Below are 20,749 nucleotides of genomic sequence, written 5' to 3'. Positions count from 1 at the left end.
TGGTGCCCAGGAAACCCCGAGGTGGAAAGGAGGCTCTCCAGGAAAACGCCCTGGTATTTTGAAGGAGTGCAAGGCGCCGGTGGGATTCCACGTGTTCGCCAGAGTGAAGTCCCATCGTGAGTACGAGTTACCCCCCTCATTTTCCCTCTTGTCCCCACAATATTACCCTTCATACCCCCCAACGGTGAGCCTACACTCTTTGTTTCTTCCCCATTTAGTTATTCTTTTTATATTTAGTTGCATTCCCTCGACACGACTAGCTTCTCCCCTTTTTCTGCATTAGAGTCACTCCCCTTTTTACGTGTACAAAAGTTGCCTGGCCTTACCCATAACCCTAGATCCAAGTAAAAGGCATTTCTAACGTCTTACGACGATCTAATATGTAAATTAATAGAAATATAGATATTTAGTTAATTTTACCCCTCATTTGTCCTCATTATTTAATCGGCCTAAATCCCCTTTTTAGGAAATAATATTAATGAAATATTGAAAGGTCACATGAGTCGTTCCAAAAAATTGTAGTCTTTTGTCAAAGTAAAGAATTTCATTTCTAGCACTCCCTATTCGTTATTCTATACTACCATGCGTATTTTTTTGATACTCGTAGTCTTTATTTTGAACCTCGTGACCCTTACTCTGACCCTCATGACCCTTATTCTGACCCTTATGACCATTATTTTGACCCCCGCGACCCGTATTTTGACCCGAGCGACTCTTTATTTTGGAGTCTTAATTTCAAGTACCAAATTTTCATCACCAGAAGTCGCTTTGGATTTTTATAATATAAAGAGTTAAAATATATTCGAAGTTGTGATTTAGAATTGTTGAATATTTTCATTAAAGGAACACATTCAAAATATCCTTGATGCGAGAATATTAGAGAATCTTTTCTATTATGAGAAAAGTCCCCTTTCGCATGAATTTAGAAAATGCCAATTCAGTATAATATTTTTACTTCAGGAATGTATCCCCTAATGCATATTATAAATGTATGTTTTTAGGAATTATTGAAGTGTTCAATGCAAAGCCTGAGATAGAACCTAATGTCGAAGAACTGCAGATTGATGAGGGTCAACCACTGAACATCACGTGCACTAGTAATTCTCAGGAGATAGAATTCTATTATCCTGTGGAATCTAATGAAGTAAGTAAAAGAGAATTCAAGCTGTGCAGGAAATAAGAACACACAAAAAATTCAATAGAAAACTTAACGCATTTGTATGGAAAATTCTATTGGCTTTCTATGAGAGTTCCATTCAAATTCTGATAGAATCCTATTAAAAATTTCGCAATTTCATACGATTTCAAATAATCCTATGAAATATTTCGCAATAATGCCGTGCGTTTTTCAACTCAGAACTTGGATTGAAAAAGCAAATAGGTTTTGAATAAATATTTTTCCCTCGTATACCCTTTTGGGTCTTTCCGATTTGATCCCTTCCCATCCCTCAACTCCCTGTTATCGCCTGTACTGAGAATCGAAGCAACCTAGCCCTGATGATGCAGACTGAAATGTTTGCGAAACGTCGGCAAGAAGCTGAATCTAGACACGGCATCCATGCAGAAGCCATAATAAATAATAATGTTGGCCGCGAAAGCCTCAAAACTGAAATTTTTAAGAATTTTTTAATCACACTTTTACGATGAACTACTAATCACTTGCACCAATCTCCTCAATTGAAAATTATACTGTCCATCAACCGTCACTTTTTTCGGGGGCACAAAAAAGGAAGAAAGAGCGATTTTCCTGTTTTCAATTCTCGACAGAAGTGATAGCTGATCGCCAGTACAATTATCAATGGAGGATCAATTATCAATAAAGGATCAATTATTAATGGAGGATCCATTATCAATTGGCGTAAGTGATTAGTAATTCATCGTAAAACTGTGATCGAAAAATTCTTAAAAATGGTACAAATTTTTTCAAAGAGCCTTTTTTCATACAACCGTTTTATTGCGCTGTGCCAAAGAATTTATTCTTTGGTCTTTCCTCCCCCATGGTGACGACTCACAGGCCGCCATGGTAATTATATAATATTCCTGTCTCCTCTATTGAAATAATTCCTCAATATTAATTACAAACGCTGTTTCAAAATGTCCAGGATTTTTTTCTACTTTTCTTTAATACTAAATTCAGAATTTTCGTGTGTCCTTGAGTGACGGGGCATCGAGTTGAAAATAGATAACGTTTGGCAGATAATGGAGCCGAGCCTGAAGAACAAAATAAATACAGCAAAGAAAATTAGAAAATTCATTTTTCCATAAAAATAAACCCAAGAGAATAAATTATATCGAAAAATCAGAGCCTGTTGACTTTCATCTGCCAAATATATGACAACAAATCGCGTGGACAGTCGCGAAATTGTCAATAGAATAAAATTCAGAATTGCATTTCGATGGGATTCTATCCGAATTGGAAAAAAATTCATCCAAAGTTTCATTAGAAATTCAATTGAATTTTTTAGTTCCTGGAGAAAAAAATTAACGAAAAATTGCAAGAAAAATACAGCAAACCTTGATTCGTTTTTCTTCTACTTCTTCTACCTAGATTGTACAATAATTTATCGTCTGATTTTTATCTCCATGGGTAAGTGTTAGCTTTTTATATTGAGTTCTCATACGTGAATATTGAAACAAAATCCTTTATCCATAGATAACGACATCTGCAGTGGACATAAACTCTTGGGAGATCGACGGTAAACATTACGCTACTTTACGAAAACCAGAAACGATATATGGAGACACCGGTTATTATGGTTGCGCCGACGTTGGGGTCTTTGTCGACCAAAATGTCCACGACCAGCCCAACGTCAGATGGATCTACGTTTATGTGAGATGTATGGAATCTTCACCAAATTCTCTCTGCAAAATTTTGTGCAAGTGTGATAACATCATGATCTGAGTGTTTCTTTTTCAGCTACTGCAAATTTGTTCGTATCAAGTCCAGATGTCGAAGCCATACACAGCAAGAGCGGGGTCTCAGTGATCATTCCATGTCGGCCAACTTCTCCAGATTACCACGTTATTCTTGAGAAAAATACTGATGAGGTAAAACTCAATTTTTTCATCATTGATGTTGAATATAATCCTCTGTTCTTGTTACTAACAGTTAATTGAATTTTCAGGAACTTGAAATCGGGGAAAAAATTTCATTTGACCCGAGAGTAGGATTCACACTACATCATGCTGCTATACCAGATAGTGGCTGGTATGTGTGCAAAATAAAAGTGGATAACGACGAACCTGCAGGGCTGACGTATATCCTGGAAGTCAACAGTGCGTTCTTAAATAATAGAAAAAATAAAATTTTTAGTATACTTGAAACATTCATGGCTAACGCATAATACGAAAAAGTAAAGAATGAGGAATAAGTTTGTGCAGAATTACAAAACTCGCTGTTTCTTATTCCTTCTGGCTATTCGTGATATTTTTATATACTTTGTAAAAAAAAGTAATCATTCAAGTACGTTTTTGACACCATCAATTCAAATTTCGTGTTTGCTGTGAGTAAAAAGTGAATTATTTGAAGGATAAATGTTTCAAGTCGTTATCTAATTGATTCAAATTGTAACAACGGATTGATATTTGGTTCAAGTCGAACTGAATCTAGTGTTCTTGAATAAAATCGGACCCAACTTTAATTTGCGGAGATAAAAAACAGATTTCTATGATCAACCCCATTCTTGTTACAATCTTTTCCTCAATTGAACGCCGAAAAGACTTGAAAAATTGAAGCAACTTGAAAGATTCTTAAAATGAGAATAGATAATTTTCAAAACAATACATTTGTCATTTTGTTATAATCAATAATCAAGATTTAGTTGATCAAAACAAATTTTCACAATCTTGATCATCAATTGTCACAATCCGGATGAGTTATTCAGTAGTAATACCCCGAGAGCTTCAAAATGATCGGGTATTTCCCGATAGCTTCGTTGCAAACAAACGAGAGTGTCAAGTTTGCAGGGAAGGTTGAGGGAAATACCCGATGCATTTACAAGCTCGATTTGGAGGAGTGTTTCCTTCATCGGAATTTCGGTCACTGGAGGGCAGCATTTGATGTCAATGTGGTACAACGAAAACAATACTTTGGAGAGATGGTCTCGGTCTCAATGAATATGGAAATCTTTGGTCTCGTCTTAATCTCGAAGCACGCAGTATCGACTCCTCTCGTAATGATGCGTTTTTTATATCTAGAAAACGGAGACGAGACAAACCGCGACAAGAACCGAGATTTTACATTAAAAAATACGAAAAACTTGAGCCCGAGATGAGATAAATTGACTCGGAGCCATCACGGGAGGAGCCGATGCTGCGTATTTTGAGACTGAGACGAGACCGAAAATTTCCTTGTTCACTGAGACCGAGACAATCCCTCCATCGTATTGGCTCGTGATGTCTCCCCGTCTAGAAATTCAAGTGGGGACGCGGCTGAACCTCCGCTCACGCGTTTGAACCGATCGCTGAGCCCCGGCTTGACTGTATAGCAAGCGGAGATTGAGCGAAGGGATTTCTACACGGGTCGTGAAATCTCTTGCGGCATCACTAGTCAAAATAAAAATGATTGGGTAGTGAAATAAAAAACTCTGGAGGATACAATAAAAAAAACCCTGGAGTTCTTAAAATAAAAATCTTGAGGTTCTTAAATTAACGTCCAACCCCTTCGCCGCTCCGTCACAAAACGTTAAAAATTACAGAACCTTCTCCCCTCCCCAGTCACGTGATGTTTGCATCCCCGAAAGGTTCTGGATTCCAGTAACATTGTTGTGACCTTCAGTATCGTGATACTGGAAACCAGAAACTTTTTGCTTCCGAACTGAAGTTTTGTGAACTTTCAAATTTGAGTTTTAGATTTTTCATGTTATATCGACTCATTATGATTCAAAAAATCCGATAATGCAATTCTTAGACCGGGCCTGTGTGTATATGACAAATTCTTCGTTAATTGTTTGCTAATGAATCGATGGAATTGAATCATTTTTCAAGGATTCTTAGACCTCTAGTATGTTTTACTAATATTCGTCAAATTTTTGATCCCCTGAAGATGTTCCGGATCTTGTTCCTCCCCTCATAGACGAATCTGCACTGCGACACGTCACACTCGGTCAAACACTTCGAGTTAACTGCAGCATTGAGATGAGGAGCACTGACATCTCTTATTCGTTAAATTGGACTATACCAAATCACGTATGTAAAATGCTTCCATGATCAAGAAATTCCCCAATTATGCAATCATGGGGGCGAGTAAAACATCCTTGAATGACTTTTCAATTTTTCTCGCCACAGAGTTCCCGATTCAAAATAAAGTCCTACGTAGAGAATCTGAGTGCGTCGATGGTGAGGACAATTAGCGAGCTGCAAATTGCAGATATTCACAATGAGGATGCTGGAGTGTACAGTTGTACATTACTGACTCACCATGGTACTCCGTCAACGAATACTACTCTGAAGATTCATGGTTTGTATTCATTTCTTATCAAAGCCGAAAAATCGACCTGAATCAAGCTGAAGTTGACCTGAATCAAGTCAAAAAATGGACTTGAATCAGACCGATATGCCGGTTTGCACGAGGGGCTATTCACTCCATAATTGAGTGACACCATGATTTCGAAATGAAGTCGATTTCGGGTGATTTCAGTCGTCATTTTAGTGATTTCGAAAAAAATGATTTCGGTGATTTCGAGCGTCACGCGAAGTGATTTCATGCTTTCGAATGATTTCATTAAGTGATTTCAGAAAAATAAAGTTGATAAATAGTAGTAGGTGGAGCAAAACGAGTTGTGTCAAATTATGAAAATCAGAACCGGCAATAATAACTGGCAAATAATAACGAACTCGTTTGATTCCACTCCGCCAATTTTGAGCTAATGACGATGAAAAGCGGTCCATTTTACCATTTTACTATGGCAGTGAATACGGCATTTTACTATCATTGTTGGCAGGCGTGTCAATTTCAACATCACGAATGACTTGCACTAGTGTGTCACTGATTTTGGTCATTTCATTGATTTCACATGATTTCATGTGATTTCCGAGATGATTTTAAAAATGATTTCGTAGAACTGAAATCATTTGATTTCGGTGATTTTACGTGATTTGGGAGTAATATCGGAATGACCCGAGTGGAAATTGCTTCAGGCCCACCTGAAGCACGATCAGAACTTGATCAGGTTTTTGTAAGGTTCGACTGATCCGGTGATTCCTGATGAGAACCTGACCAAGTTCTGATCCAGCAGATCGGATCCGAAAAACTACAGGCGGGTTCAGATCAAGTTCTGATCAGGTAGACATGATCAGATGATGCCTGATGAGAACCTGACCAAGTTTTGATCCAGTAGATCGGATCCGAAAAAATGCAGGATGATTCAGATCAAGTTCTGATCAGATAGGCACGATCTCACCCTGAGATCGGCTGCCTGACCTCAATTCGATCAAATTCGGATTTGATGTCTTTGATCGGCATTTGAACGGGGTCAATTGAAGAGAAAATGATCAGATTCAGATCCGGTCCACCTGACATTAATTTTAATAAGTTTTTCGGATAATTTAATTAACTATTATTATACTATTCAAATTAAGTTTCATCAACCATAATCAATAATTATTTTCCATCTTTAAAAAGGATCATTATACTATAGTTGAAATAAATTAAATTAAATTCATTTAATTTAATGAATTCAATTGAATTAATCAATTTAATTAACAGCCAGCCTTTCTCAAATGTACAGAAGGGAGGGATGATGATGCCGTAAATACGTATTAGAGGAGTATCAAACTTACACGCACATAATCTTGAGAAAAAAATCACCAAATGTCTATTTATTTATTAGTGTTATTGTTATTATCATTATTATTATTCATTAATAAAATGAATAAAAATTTAATTGAACATATTTTATCTCTGAGAATACACACGCACATCCACGAGATCAGGAATAATCGTAAATTCAACGAATAGCCCGATACAAATCATATAGGCAATATACAGTTTACTCAATAGTAATAGTCCGATAGCGTAGTGGTTAGGGCATAGGATTAGCAATCATAGGGTCCCCGGTTTAATCCCCAGCATCGGTAAAAAAAATAAAAAGCTTTTTTAGAGGTAATAACAGTAGAGATTCATTAAGGGAGGCGGCCTACGGTGAAAGAATTGAATTATCTTTTGTTTTGGATTAATTATCATTGATAATTGTTATTGATACTGGCAGACAGGTCATCCGGTTTTCATACAGTTGACTTGATCAAGTTCGGATCCATTCGTCCTGATCAAAAACGGATTGGTCAGAGGCGTTACATGTCTGATCAAGACCGGATCCGTCAACTTGATCAATACCTGATCAATGATCAGGTCTAACCTGATCCAAACTTGATCAAGACCCGACCGGAATTCCCACTCGGGGATTTCATGCCAGAGTGGCGTCATGATTTCGGGAGTGAGTAGCCCCTCGGGTTTGCATCTGTCCGTGTCCGACTTGATTCATGCCCTCAATTCGACAAGAAATACGTCGATTCCCGGTATGATTCAGTCTGAGTTACACCAGGCTTGACTCAGAACTTTTTTTTGGGTGCAGGTGTGAGTGCGTATGAGAAGTGAATTCGGTCTTCTCACGTTAGATGTAGCGAGCCTCCACAGGGGGAAGGGGGTTACAGCCAGTGTTTTAATTAATCAGGTGATCAATTAATAACCAGCAGGATGGTTTTCCAAATGGATTTTACTTCGTATTCATTGTGCCTGTTAAAACTCAAACTGAACCCAAACTGAAGCTCATTTGGAAAATCTTCCTCCCATTTTTTAATTAGGGGTGGAGGGGGGAGGATTATTGAAGTGGGATTTCATTGATGGGGAAAGAGAAGAGGTTTTGCGAGTTGAAGCCACATTCATTTGGATCTTTATTCATTTAGATCATTTAGATCTTTATTCATTCATTTCAACAGAAAATCTTCATCTAAAGTGGCCATGCGACTAAAAAAAGTCAAATACTGAATTTCTATTGGTTGGCATTCAAATAACGGAATAGTCTATAAAATTTGAAATTTAATGATTTTTTCCGTGAATCGAATTTAATATCATTTTCATAAAAAAGGCTATGGAACTTCATGAAATTAAATTTTTTTTCTATCTCTCCGGCTTTGACCAATGTCGATTTGACTAGAATCAAGCCAAAGAATCGATTTGAATCAAGCCGATGTCGGTTTGAGATATTTCGTCTTCGGATTGTTGTAGTCCGAGTCACTCGACTTGAATTACTTCGAAAATCGACTAGAATTAAGCCGACGTCGACATGAATCAGTACTTTTGCTTGGGTGTAATCGCTCTGATTTTTTATTAGCAATTGAATTATAATTTCTAATGATAACATCAGTGACTCACTCTCATATAGCCTCAGGGGATCTTTGACCGTGAGGCCATTAAGAAATCCTTTCCTATCTATCTGTCTAGTTATTACCATCGTCAATAATAATTTTTACGCCCACCAGATCCCAACTACAAATTCATCAAGCTGACGCCTCAAAAAGAAGATACACATTACGTTTTACCGGAAGGAAGAGAAATCACGTGGGTCGTCAAAGTAGACGCTTATCCCCCGCCAATACTTACATGGTATGAAGGCATTTCGCGATGGAATGTATATTTATATTATTAGAATTATTGTTCTAATTATTACATTCTATTAATCCGATAAAATTTTTCATCTCCGATTTTTATTCTTTGCTATTTTTCAATGTATTCTGACAAAATGTGAGGGTAGAAATTGAATTGATGGGTATTCTTTCATTAGTTGAAAAAATATATCAATTTTAAAACTATCCGGAGACATTGAAAAATTGAAATTTTTATTTTCTTGCTGATCACGTATCTCTGTTCTTTTTTTCACTTTGTTCCATTGAAATTAGATCATAGAAAGAAAACATATTAATATTTTTTCGTTATTTAAAAAAAAAATCATTTTTGAAATTTTTCAGAAAAATAAAAAATCGTTTTCTTTCATTTTCTTGCTGATCACGTATCTCTGTTCTTTTTTTCACTTTGTTCCATTGAAATTAGATCATAGAAAGAAAACATATTAATATTTTTTCGTTATTTAAAAAAAAAATCATTTTTGAAATTTTTCAGAAAAATAAAAAATCGTTTTCTTTCATTTTCTTGCTGATCATCTCTCCCTGCATTTTTCTCATTTCCTCTCAATGAAATCAGATCATGAAAAATGAAATTTTTCGTTTTCATGATCTGATTTCATTGAGAGAAATTATTATATTATACTGATATTATTTAACATAAACATCTCTTCATTTGAAAATGAGAACAACTGCTCCCACAATTTGTATACTACAATGGGAATAGAATCCAATAAATTTAATTTAATCTAACCACAAAGAAAAATTGGAAAGAAAACAATAAAATAAATTAAGATAAGGTAATATAATCTAGTAATGTAATTATTCTAATATTGTTATTATTCTAATAATATAATTATTGTTACGGAGATGATTCGATTGCAGGACTTTCATCGATGCAAACAGGGAATACGAAGTGAACACTTCATCCAGACACAAAATTATGACTTCAAGTGATTCAACGATATTGATGATAAAAGACCTGAAGATCTCGGACATGGGGCACTACGTCTTACGTGCAGTAAACAGTGATGAACACTCATACATCACCAATGTGACACTCAATTTCTCGCTGGAGGTCACATGTAATTAATCTTTATGGGTACAATCGACAGAGCTATTGATAATAAGACAATTAATTGGTTTGCCTTTTTACAGCGAGACCCTACGTCGATGAGTTCCCAATTCAAGTATATTATTTACCCAACACATGGATGAACACTACTTGTCATGCTGCCGCTTACCCGGCGCCGAAGATATTTTGGTCATTTGTGGCGTTCAATACAATGACGGAGATACGTCCGGTCAGTGGCATTCTCATTTTTATAACCCTAGTCTGGTCACCTCCGCGGGGATTCCCCGCCGTGTTATTTAGGCTCTATCATTGCCGAATTCACTCTACACTGCCCGGGCGCGTTTAGCGAGTTTCCGGCAACGTCGCGTGATGGGTAATTTCATTTAACACGGGAAAAAATAATTCTTCTGTTCGAAATAATTTGTTTTCTTCGGGAATTTCGAAAAATATGTAGTTCGGAAAACTACTATAATTCCTCAGACACTTCAATTGACAAAGTAAATTTTTTTAAAAATTTTTCCGTTTAGCCAGTCAATTGTAATCAAAGAAAAATGACGTGCGGTGGAGTTTCCCTCATATGATGACCAATCTACGGCTAACACATTTGATATAATTGTATGCGGTGCAATGGATGCCCTTAATTTTAATCCATCGAGAAAGAGCGCCCGCATATGATCATCAAGAGATGCAAAATTAATCAAGTTTTTCGACATTTCCACACGGCATAATTATATAAATATTTCTAGCTTGATGTTGAAAAAAACGCCACACCGAAAAATTGCAAATATTTTTTTACACAGTACTTTATTTTTAAAAATATAATACGATGCTATGATATATTTATTCAAAATACAATTTGAAAGATAGTATAATAGAGTATTAAGCTTCCGATTCGCATGAGGGATCGGTCATGTCAAACTCTCCAGATGTTTTTTCAATAATTTTTTTTAGTACTTCATTTAAAAATTATTGGACAAATATTCAATTTTTCATCAATTCCATTTTTATTTATTTTTTTATTTATATACGAGATATTCATTCAAAACTGGCCAATAGTCAATATCGACTTGAGCCGTTCTAGCGCTTCGCTACTGGTATGAAAATACTTGGAATCAGTTTCATTCATTTTGGATGATTTCTGTGGGGTCTTAGCTGAAAAGAAACACATGTAAAACGTAGGCAAAATGGAATTTTTAAGGTGTTATTCTGCCTATTATTCACTCCACATGACGGTACATTGGCTGGAAGGATTTTTAAATTGTTCCATGCAAATGGTTAGATCGATCAGTTTTTGAAGATTTGAAAACGACCATCTTGCCCGGCCCTCTCCTATTATCCCACCTATGACCTCAGGGATGACTAATGAATATTCATATTTTCCAGAACGCCACAGAAACATCCAAATTCACCGAGACTTTTTCAACTGTTAGACTGTGGACAAATGCCAGCGGATACCTCAACTGTTCCGCTTGTAACGATCATGGGTGTGATTCTGTGGTGCAAAGAATTTCTGTATCCGGTGAGAGATGTCTCCTGAATACTAAACGCTCCGTAAATGAAACAAAACTTTACCATTCATTATTAAAAATATTATTCTTGGTTCTTCAGAGGTGGAACATGGGTTCGGGATAATTTCTCCGGAGCAGGAGAAAGTCACCATTGGAGATGACGTTGTGCTGAAATGTGTCGCGCCGATTCATAATTATACTGATGATGTCAAATGGTTGTACGAGAATGAGACAGACGTCACCAAGAGCGATCGAATTAGCCTTGATCAGACTCAATCAGAATATACGCATCAGGCGATTCTGCGCATAAATTCAGTGGTCAAAGCGGATGATCAAAATTATATTTGCCAGGCGACAATGCTTCCGGATGTGAGGGTAGATGAATCTTACCATCTTCGAATTTATGGTACTTATATTTACTCAATTATTGAGCCTTTGTTACCCACCTGGTTTTCCAATATTTTCGTTGAACTCTTTCTTCATAGAAGACGAAACAGTAATGAGGAGAAAACAAGGTGCCCAAAAGGAGGAAAGGGTTGAGGAGTAATATTCATCTCGTTTTAGTTTGAATTAATTAAAAAGAGCTGTTTGAATTAATTCAAAGATAAATGCTGAAAATTATTGAGAGAAGGTTCCACTTAGAGTTAACAAACTAATTCATATATTAATTGTTAATAGTTCACTCTTTTGCCAGTGGTACGAATTATAAAAAATCTAAGGGTCAAAATATAAGAGTTAAAACAAGAACCAAAATCGAAGGGTCTAATCTCGAGGGTCAAAATTTAAAGGTCAAAAAAATTCCACACTTTTGAAAATTTCGGTAGAAATTTCCAGTATACATACTGAAAATTCTTAAAAAGCACTCTTTCTATTGAAATTTAAGAAAATCGCTTGATTGAAGAATGACATTTTGATAAGAAAACTGGAAACTGTAAATTTCAATTATTTAGCAAAAATGAGTGAATTATTCAGCAAAAGTTCACCGCGCAATCCAGTTGAATGCCACTCTTCTGAAAGTTACTAATAGATGGTCACCGACGGCGGTAGCTGTGTGGTTAGAGCCGCGGGGTTGGCACGCAGACGACTCCGGTTCGATTCCCGGGCGGGGGAGGGGGGGTCAAAATGATTTTTTAACGCTCTAATTCTCACAGTTTCATTGTCCGAGCGGTAGTCTCGCAAGGGACGACTGTACCTGGTCAAGGCTTTTCTCTCAAGTGAGGTTTTTCCTTGGCCCTCGGCGAATGCGGTACAGGGGGTTGGGTGATGGGAAGGGAACTAATCGTAAAAACCCGAGAGGGTATACGAAAGGACAAAAAAGTACTACTGGATCATCCATGAAATTCCACTTCCTCAAACAGTCTGTTATTCACGAACAGACGAAATTTCCATTGCGTCCACTCATAATTTTTCAACTATTGACGAATTGTGAGTTCGTTTTAACTTTTTCCCATTCACTGAAGCATCCCCATCAACCTCGTTACCAATAAATGGATCTTCTTACTGGTTAATGATTAATTAATAAACTGGATTATCTTTTTTCGTCCTCTCTAGATCCTTACATTCCTCGCTTGCTGAACGAAACAAATCTGAATAAATCGGAGAATATTTATAGCGCTGGAATAGACACATTGGAGGCAATAGTCTTGAATTGTTTCGCTGGTGGAATGCCAAAGCCTACGATCACGTGGTTAAAGGTAGTCTCAATAGATAATAATTTTTGTAAGCTTCGCTTTACGCACTCGAAATTCACTTTACGCATGCTCTTGAACTTTACGCAGTCGTGTCCAAAAACAGTGACATTAGCCCCAAGAACTTTATACAATGCGTGAAACAATCGTTCAACTGTGTTTCGATTATTTTCGACAATTGGAGGGGTAAAATTCCACTTTTTACTTATGCGCAAAATTACACTTTTCACACGTTGTGATGAAAAATAGGGTTCGACGCTCGTACGAAAAGTGTTCTCTGACCCGTGAGAGAGCAGCACTAGCCTTCGGCGAGCACTACACATCTCTCACGCTTTAAAAAACACTTTTACGTACTCGTATCGAAATATACTATTTTTGACCCGGGAGAAGTGTGTAGCGCTTGCCAAAGGCGAGTGCTACCCTCTCAAAGGTCAAAGAGCACTTTTCCCACCAGTGTCGAACCCTATTTTTCATCACAATGTGTATAAAGTGAGCATGTGTATAAATTTCACATTACGCACAAGTGATAGACATGTTTCCGGGAATGACGGAATATGAGTCTAGGGACCTTGAAATGTCAACATTTGATGGAAAATCGAAATAGTATATTTCGATACGAGTGCGTAAAAGTGTTTTTGACCCGTGGGACGTGTGTAGCGCTCGCCGAAGGCGACGGCGGCCCGTCTAAGAGTCAAAAAACACTTTTCGCACGAGTGTCGACTTGTCGAGCCTTATTTTTCATCACAATGTGTGAAAATTGATTTCCGGAGTGATTACACTAACGTCCCTTATGAGGAAGCTAAATATGACAAGATTGATTTTACTCAATTGATTCCTCTGATCTCTAGGATGATGTACCTATTGATCTCAGTGATCCATCCTCCGAAGCCGCTCAAGATTATACTCTAATCAATAAAAACCAATCCCTGCACATTGAACATTTACTCGAACGAGTGAGTGGAACATACACTTGTAAAGCGGAGAATAAAATGGGCGAGGTATCATCCTGGCAGAAGATAACGATCAAGAGCAAGGAAGTGTCGAAGGGCCTTATCATTTTAATAATTTTCTTGATAGTTCTCGTGGTTGTTCTTGTTGTATTCTTCTCCATCAAGGTCCATAGAGAGAAGGTAAATTAATTGAGTTCGGTTAACCCATTGAACCAACGGGTTAATTAATTTGACGATGATTATCTCATTGATAGTGTTTTAATGAATATGATATTGCAGGTCATACGAAAGCAATTGATGGAGGCAGGTTTGACTCACTTCGAGGAGGGTGCGTTGGAGTGTTTGAACTCTGAATTGACCGTAGATGATCAAGCGGAACTTTTGCCATATGATAAGAAATGGGAATTTCCGAGAGAACGCCTGAAATTCGGTGAATTCCTGTTCTATTCATTATTGTATTTTTCTTTTTCCTCTTTTTATTTTCTTCTCATCAAGAAATCAAACAAAACAACTTAGAAAATTTGGGCCAAAGAAATTCTGTAGAAAATACCTCAATAGAATAAGATGTAGAAAAATCGAATTCTATTGACTTTTTCGGCCGAAATTAAATAAAAAGTTTAATAGACATCCAATAGAAGTTTCTAATGAATTCACTAGGATTTTTTATTAAATTTTTTCATCCGTGAGGCTACCCAGTTGTCATCTGATCTTTGAAATAATTACAACGGTCAAAATAACATATTCAAACATTCATGATTTTTTCGAATTTTTCTCAGGCAATTTAATTGGCAAATTTGATGATTGAAAATCGTTAAATCTATGGTGTGGTCTGTACCAAACTATAGAAGATACTTGGATATCCTTAAGCTAGTGAACTTCTAATCAGATGTTCTTCTGTCGTAATAACTTTCTTAATAATTTCCAAAAAAATAGGTAAACAATTGGGACATGGTGCATTCGGTGTCGTAATGAAAGCTGAAGCCCAGGGAATAGTTGAAGAGGAAGACGTCACAACAGTTGCTGTGAAAATGGTAAAGCGTTCCACAGAGTCTATTCACATTCGAGCACTTGCCAGTGAGCTCAAGATCATGGTTCACCTTGGCAAGCACTTGAATGTCGTCAATCTCCTCGGCGCCTGTACTAAAAATATCGCTAAACGTTAGTATCTCAACGCCACGTCAATACCAATTAAGAGGAATTATATATTCATAAATGTTGTTTCAAATTCCAGGAGAACTGTTGGTAATTGTGGAGTACTGTAGATACGGAAATTTGCATAATTATTTGTTACGGCACAGATCGGACTTTGTGAATCAAATAGATCCAGCCACGGGGAAAATCGATGTGTCTATAGGATCCGATTTATTGAATCGAACTCTCAGCGTGGGAAGCAATAATAGGTCAGTGCTTTGAAATGAAAATTTCAGTAGCCTGTAGATAACTTGGTAGTAGTACAGTACTGCTAAATGAGCAACAAATTTAACATACAATGCTATTTATTTTTCGTCAATAATGTAACTCAGTAGAAAAATATTTAACTGAAAAAATTCAATCGATTTTAATTTTTTTGTTAAACTTATTCGGTTGATATTTTTCGCATAGAAGTCTCTTGGCATAATTTTTAATTTTTAATGAGCGTATAAAAAAAATTAACCAGATTTGAGATGTTTTTTTTTAGATTTTTTCTTATAGATATTCATCGCGATAAATTTTTTATTCTTAATGAGCGAACAAAAGTCCTCAAAAATAAATAAATAAGCGACTTTAAAAATTAAAATTTTTATAAGAAAAAATCTCAAAAGAATACCTTTTGTCATAAAAAAATCGAAATCTATGATTTTTTCGGCAAAAGAACTAATAAAATTTCTAATAGAATTCTCTCAGATTTTTTAATCAATTTTGCATACATTCTTCAATTCAGTAAAACTCAAAACTAATGCTTTGAATATAATTTCGAATGAATTTCATGGTCTTCTGGTGATTTTTCGTTGATGACCTCACGCTATAAAAACCTTGGATGGGACTGGGTGCATGTGGTCTGTGGTTTAACACGTTCCTGTTACCTTCTTATCATCAAGCAGGATAAAATATGCGGCATTATCGTTTTCCCGTAGTCTTAGCTTGAACTCCAATGGCGATTCAGGGCCATACAGCCCGGGCCCTGATTCACAGGGTGTGAGTATGACACCGGATGGAATGGTACTTAGCAATAATTCCATTCAGCCTGCCTGGCGATCGAATTATCGGGGGGATTACAAAGATAGTAATCTCAAGCCCATATGCACGCAGGATCTATTGTCCTGGGCGTTCCAAGTTGCCAGAGGAATGGAGTATCTTAGTCAGAGAAAGGTAGATTTTCTAATTAAAACGATTGAATACACTGGTCTGATTAAAAAATCAGCAGCTAAATGATAAAACGTTGTTGAAGATATCTGAATACCTTTTACAGTTTCGGATAAACCACACTGTAGATTAAACTCATTTTCATCAAATATTTCTCATCATAAATAACACCTTTAAGTTTAAAGAATTTCAATTCTTTATTTATAAACAACGAATGTTTAAACATGACCCTGAATATGCATGATTTTTTCAAATTTTTCTCAGGCAATTTAATTGACAACTTTCATGATTGAAAGTAGTTGAATCTATAGGGTGGTCTGTATCAAACTGTAAAACATCCTTGGATATCCTTATATGTGAAATCATCTCCATTGAACCTCTATCTTTCACTTCCTTAGTAATTTCCGCTGTTTCGAAAAAAAAAACATTTCTTACGAAAAATGAACAACTGCCTACGAATTTCATTGATACCAACAAAAAAAAAAATAAAATCTACTTATTCCATCCCATCGCTACATTATGTATTCGAAGATATCAAAAGACCTTCTTTGTAGAAAATTTTGTGGCCTACAATGGAAGGTCCCTTGTCACCCCAACTAAACTCGTTTCTGAAACTACTATCTAATTCTGAAAAATATCGCATTCGACTTATTACGGTTTATCTTTTCCCTTCAAAATTTTCTCACCTTCATGAATAAATTTCTGCTCAGGTACTCCACGGAGATTTAGCAGCGAGAAACATCCTCCTCGCCGAAGACAACGTCGTAAAAATTTGTGACTTTGGTCTCGCTAAAACCATGTACAAAGACGACAACTACAAGAAGAAGGGTGACGCGCCCCTCCCAATCAAGTGGATGGCGATAGAATCGATAAGAGACCGAATCTTCTCGACGCAGTCGGACATCTGGTCCTTCGGAATTGTTCTCTGGGAGTTCTTCACCCTCGCGAAGACCCCCTACCCAGGGATGGAGGCTGAGAAGCAGTACACGAGGCTGATCGAGGGCTACAGAATGGAAAAGCCTGAATTCGCGACTGATGACGTCTACGACATAATGTTTCAATGTTGGAAGGCCAAACCGACGCTTCGGCCGACATTCACGGAGTTGGCTGAGAGTATCGGAAACTTGTTGGATGACAGTGTCAAGATGCATTACGTGGACTTGAACACACCGTACATGGACATGAATTTGTTGATCAAGCACGACTATCTGAAAATGATGTCAGCGCCTGACCACGAGACTCTCTCCTCCCCTGCCCACTACGTAAATACTCCTTGTTTGCCTCAGACCAGTACAGCCGATGATCCTTACCTCTGCATGACTCCATCAGTTCACAAGAATGACACGGACGACATATTCAGTCCTCGAGTTCCTGGTCAAAGGACGCATTTCGAGTTCCCTACACCTCAAAAACACCAGGTCCACTCGGACTCTGACTCAGAGGGGGTGGAGTTCTCTCCAATGCTGCCGAACAGTGAAGATGATAACTACTTGCAACCGATAAACGTCGCAGAACGCCGGGCGGAATTCGCCAGACAGCGACAAGCGATGAAGAAGACGAACTCAGTTCCTGTGAAAGAAAATATCGAGAGGGACTCTGGGTACTGCAATACACCACACAATTTAAAAACCTTCGATCTAAATGGGGACGAGATCAAAGATGAGATCGATGGTAGACCGGGTAATGATAAGGGAAAGAGTGAGTGCAATCCTGGGATCATCAAAACTCAGGATAATTACGTTAACATGCCGAGGAACAAGAATGATCTGAGGAGGGACTCTCCTGACAGTTTCACCAATCCCAGTTACGTTTTGCTCAATATTGAGCCTGAGCCTCGAATATCGAGCGTTTGAGTTAGCTTTTTTTCGATCAATTTTTTCATGAAATTCTGTTGAAATTGAGATTGTTTTATGACGAATGTTGACATGACTGTGAGGATGAATATCTATTGTTGTAATTTTACACGCTTTGGTGCCGTTGATGGGATTTGATCTTCCTGGTGGAAATAACTATAAGGTGAATGATGAGTACAACCCTGGGACTATCAAGACTATCACATCAACGTGGAGAGGACGAAGAATTATTTGAGAGGAGATATTTTTAACAACTCCACTTATTCCAGTTGTTTTCAGACGAATTGTGATCAAATTCTGATGAAAATTGGATTCCAATTCTGTACACTCCAGTGCCATGAGGGGCATGTGATCTCCACTAGGAGGAGATCAAAGATGCATACGGTGATAGGCGTAGTGATGATAAGGAACAAGAGTGCAATCTAAGGATCATCAGTACTCAGGATAATAAAAACAACATACAGGGGAACAAGAATGATCTGAAGAGAGATGTTCCTGACCGTTTAATAATGAACCTGAGTTCTGAATATTGAGAGTTTTAGTTTGCTTTACTGTTAAGCAAATTTGAATGAATTTGAGTGAATGTCAGCATGACTGCGAGGATATCTATTTGTGTATATTTTATACGTTTCGGTGCCGTTGATGGGATTCGATCTTCATAATCGAAATGATGACAAGATGAATAATGAGTACAACTCTGGGGTTATCAAGACCCAACATAATTACGTTAACATACAGAGGACGAAGAATTATTTGAGAGAAGATATTTTTAAGAACTCCATCAACTCAGTTAAGTGTAGATCAGTACTGATTCTGCGTTCCGAATTTCAAGGACTTGAGCTCGTTTCAGACAGATTGAGGTAACATGCTGGTGAAAATGGAATTCTTCCACGTGTAAGTCTGTATAATCCGATGCCATCAAGGCTATTTGACCTTCGAGAGGATGTGATCAAACATTGAATTGATAATAATCGGAATGAGGATAAGGTGGAAAACATACCGAGAAAGAACAATTTAAGAAGTGCAAGTCCTAAAAGGTTCTCAATGCCAGTTACATTTTCACTGCGGAGGGGAGCCCGTGCGGAAATTTCCAAATCAAATAGTTTATAAAAAAAACCCTGACAGTATGATTTTTAATTTTTACGAACCTAAGAAAATTGATACAGTAAACTCTCGCTAGTTGCACGCCCGTTAGTTACTCGTTTTCCCCTAATCCCCTTCCCAGACGCTCGAAAGCTGACCCCCACTCTCGGCCGCCTTACGGTTCTTTTGGCCTCCGTACGTAAACAGAGGTCCAAATAATTTTATTCGAAAAGAAAACTATCCATTCCCTCTCCTTTTTCTGAGAATCTGCGGCGACATTGGTTGAAGAGTGGGGGCCGGTTGCTCATTTCTTGGAAATGGTACCCCTACAGCCCTTTCGATGAGCAACTAGCGAGAGTCTACTGTAAATGAATAGCAAAAATGAAGCATTCTGATATTCTTCTGTGGGATACAAAAGCCTGGTGTTCCAGTGAACACTGTTGCTCTTCCTAAAATATCGAAATATTTACGGTCTTTCATAATGTCCGATATTTTTGAAATTTTACCTCGATCTCCCCTTAATCAATACTGAACCTCAGGCTCGAATCTTGAGTTTAAAAAAATTAAGATCAAACTGGTGAGAATGAAATTATTTTATGGTGAATTTTTGTATTACTCTGAGAATTAATGTCTCTTCGTGCAATTTTATATTTTCCGGTGCCATTAAAATCTCTACGGACATTTTTATACGATTGAATTTATCGAACATCACTCGAGCTGCGAGCTAATCTTTAAATTTTATTGATTATTGGACTAGAATTTTTTGACCCACTGAAATTTTAAGAGAAATTATTATAATGATTAATCACTGAGATTTTTACAACTCTAACGATGAAAATACGATGAAAATACGATGAATACTTTTCACTTACTTAAGTTAGTACTTAAGCTTATGTTAGCGTCTGTAAAATTTTGTACTTATAGAGTTTCGATATCTTCATTGACTCTGATAGAGTAAGGCACGTCGTGAATGGTAGTTTTATTATAAATATTTCTACCCCTTTTTATAATGTCTGTCATCATATTTTTCTTGTACTTGATCCACCTGTATGTAAAAGTATAAGTAAATATCGAATTATAAGTGTAAGATTTTTTATGATTAATTGACTTTTATCATTACTCACCTTCGATCCGAAACGAACTTCTTGAATAGTTGATCTCTGGAAGGGTACTTCATGTTCATGAAGAGCTTCACTCGTTCCCAAATGTTCCCACGATTATGTTCGAACAACCAGTAGCGAGGGACTAGGAGGCAGCGAACTGGAGTCATTGATACGATTCGACGATTCCTCATCTCCTCTCCTGCATTGCAATCAGTGTAAGGTGTAAACGGACGAAAAAAATGCATAGAGAAGCTAGCGCATTTACTAGAAAAGTTATTGGTTTCGGTGACTATTAAAAAATTCCGCAGCTTTTTAGCGTATTTTTTTAAAGCGAAAAGATTCAATAGAAACTATTTTATAGAAAAAGTAAACCAAAGTTAACTGTTGCAGAAATTCTTCGATATAAATGTTTCAAATTTTTTTCACTTTTTTTTTCTTCTGTCATTAAAAAAATTCGAAAAAGAAAACGTAGAAGATTTAAAAGACAGAATTTTCTCCAGAACATACGGTGAACAGTCCAATTGTAGAAC

At 37.0% G+C, this 20,749-nt stretch overlaps 1 protein-coding gene across 2 annotated transcripts in view; it reads left to right on the top strand.

Annotated features, from left to right (window-relative positions):
- LOC107043041 (vascular endothelial growth factor receptor 1) overlaps positions 1 to 20,219 on the top strand; it is a 41,685-nt gene extending 21,466 nt beyond the window's left edge. The window contains exons 2-19 of one of the 2 annotated variants that reach the window (XM_015264342.1): positions 1,002 to 1,144; positions 2,654 to 2,837; positions 2,918 to 3,048; positions 3,126 to 3,276; positions 5,045 to 5,187; positions 5,287 to 5,458; positions 8,479 to 8,602; positions 9,502 to 9,701; positions 9,775 to 9,920; positions 11,075 to 11,210; positions 11,300 to 11,605; positions 12,751 to 12,893; positions 13,736 to 14,017; positions 14,117 to 14,267; positions 14,771 to 14,995; positions 15,069 to 15,237; positions 15,952 to 16,186; positions 16,891 to 20,219. In XM_015264342.1, the coding sequence (XP_015119828.1) occupies positions 1,002 to 1,144; positions 2,654 to 2,837; positions 2,918 to 3,048; positions 3,126 to 3,276; positions 5,045 to 5,187; positions 5,287 to 5,458; positions 8,479 to 8,602; positions 9,502 to 9,701; positions 9,775 to 9,920; positions 11,075 to 11,210; positions 11,300 to 11,605; positions 12,751 to 12,893; positions 13,736 to 14,017; positions 14,117 to 14,267; positions 14,771 to 14,995; positions 15,069 to 15,237; positions 15,952 to 16,186; positions 16,891 to 18,033 (4,184 nt within the window). In that variant the 3' untranslated portion in view covers positions 18,034 to 20,219. Of the gene's footprint in view, positions 1 to 1,001; positions 1,145 to 2,653; positions 2,838 to 2,917; positions 3,049 to 3,125; positions 3,277 to 5,044; positions 5,188 to 5,286; positions 5,459 to 8,478; positions 8,603 to 9,501; positions 9,702 to 9,774; positions 9,921 to 11,074; positions 11,211 to 11,299; positions 11,606 to 12,750; positions 12,894 to 13,735; positions 14,018 to 14,116; positions 14,268 to 14,770; positions 14,996 to 15,068; positions 15,238 to 15,918; positions 16,187 to 16,890 lie in introns of both variants that reach the window. The other variant, XM_015264341.1, reaches the window with a different exon arrangement.
- Positions 20,220 to 20,749: the final 530 nt, after the last annotated feature.

Source organism: Diachasma alloeum, unplaced genomic scaffold (genome assembly GCF_001412515.2).
Source record: "Diachasma alloeum isolate Michigan unplaced genomic scaffold, Dall2.0 Dall_scaffold_00545, whole genome shotgun sequence".
Lineage (NCBI taxonomy): Eukaryota > Metazoa > Arthropoda > Insecta > Hymenoptera > Braconidae > Diachasma > Diachasma alloeum.
This window is presented reverse-complemented; position numbering and strand designations above follow the sequence as displayed.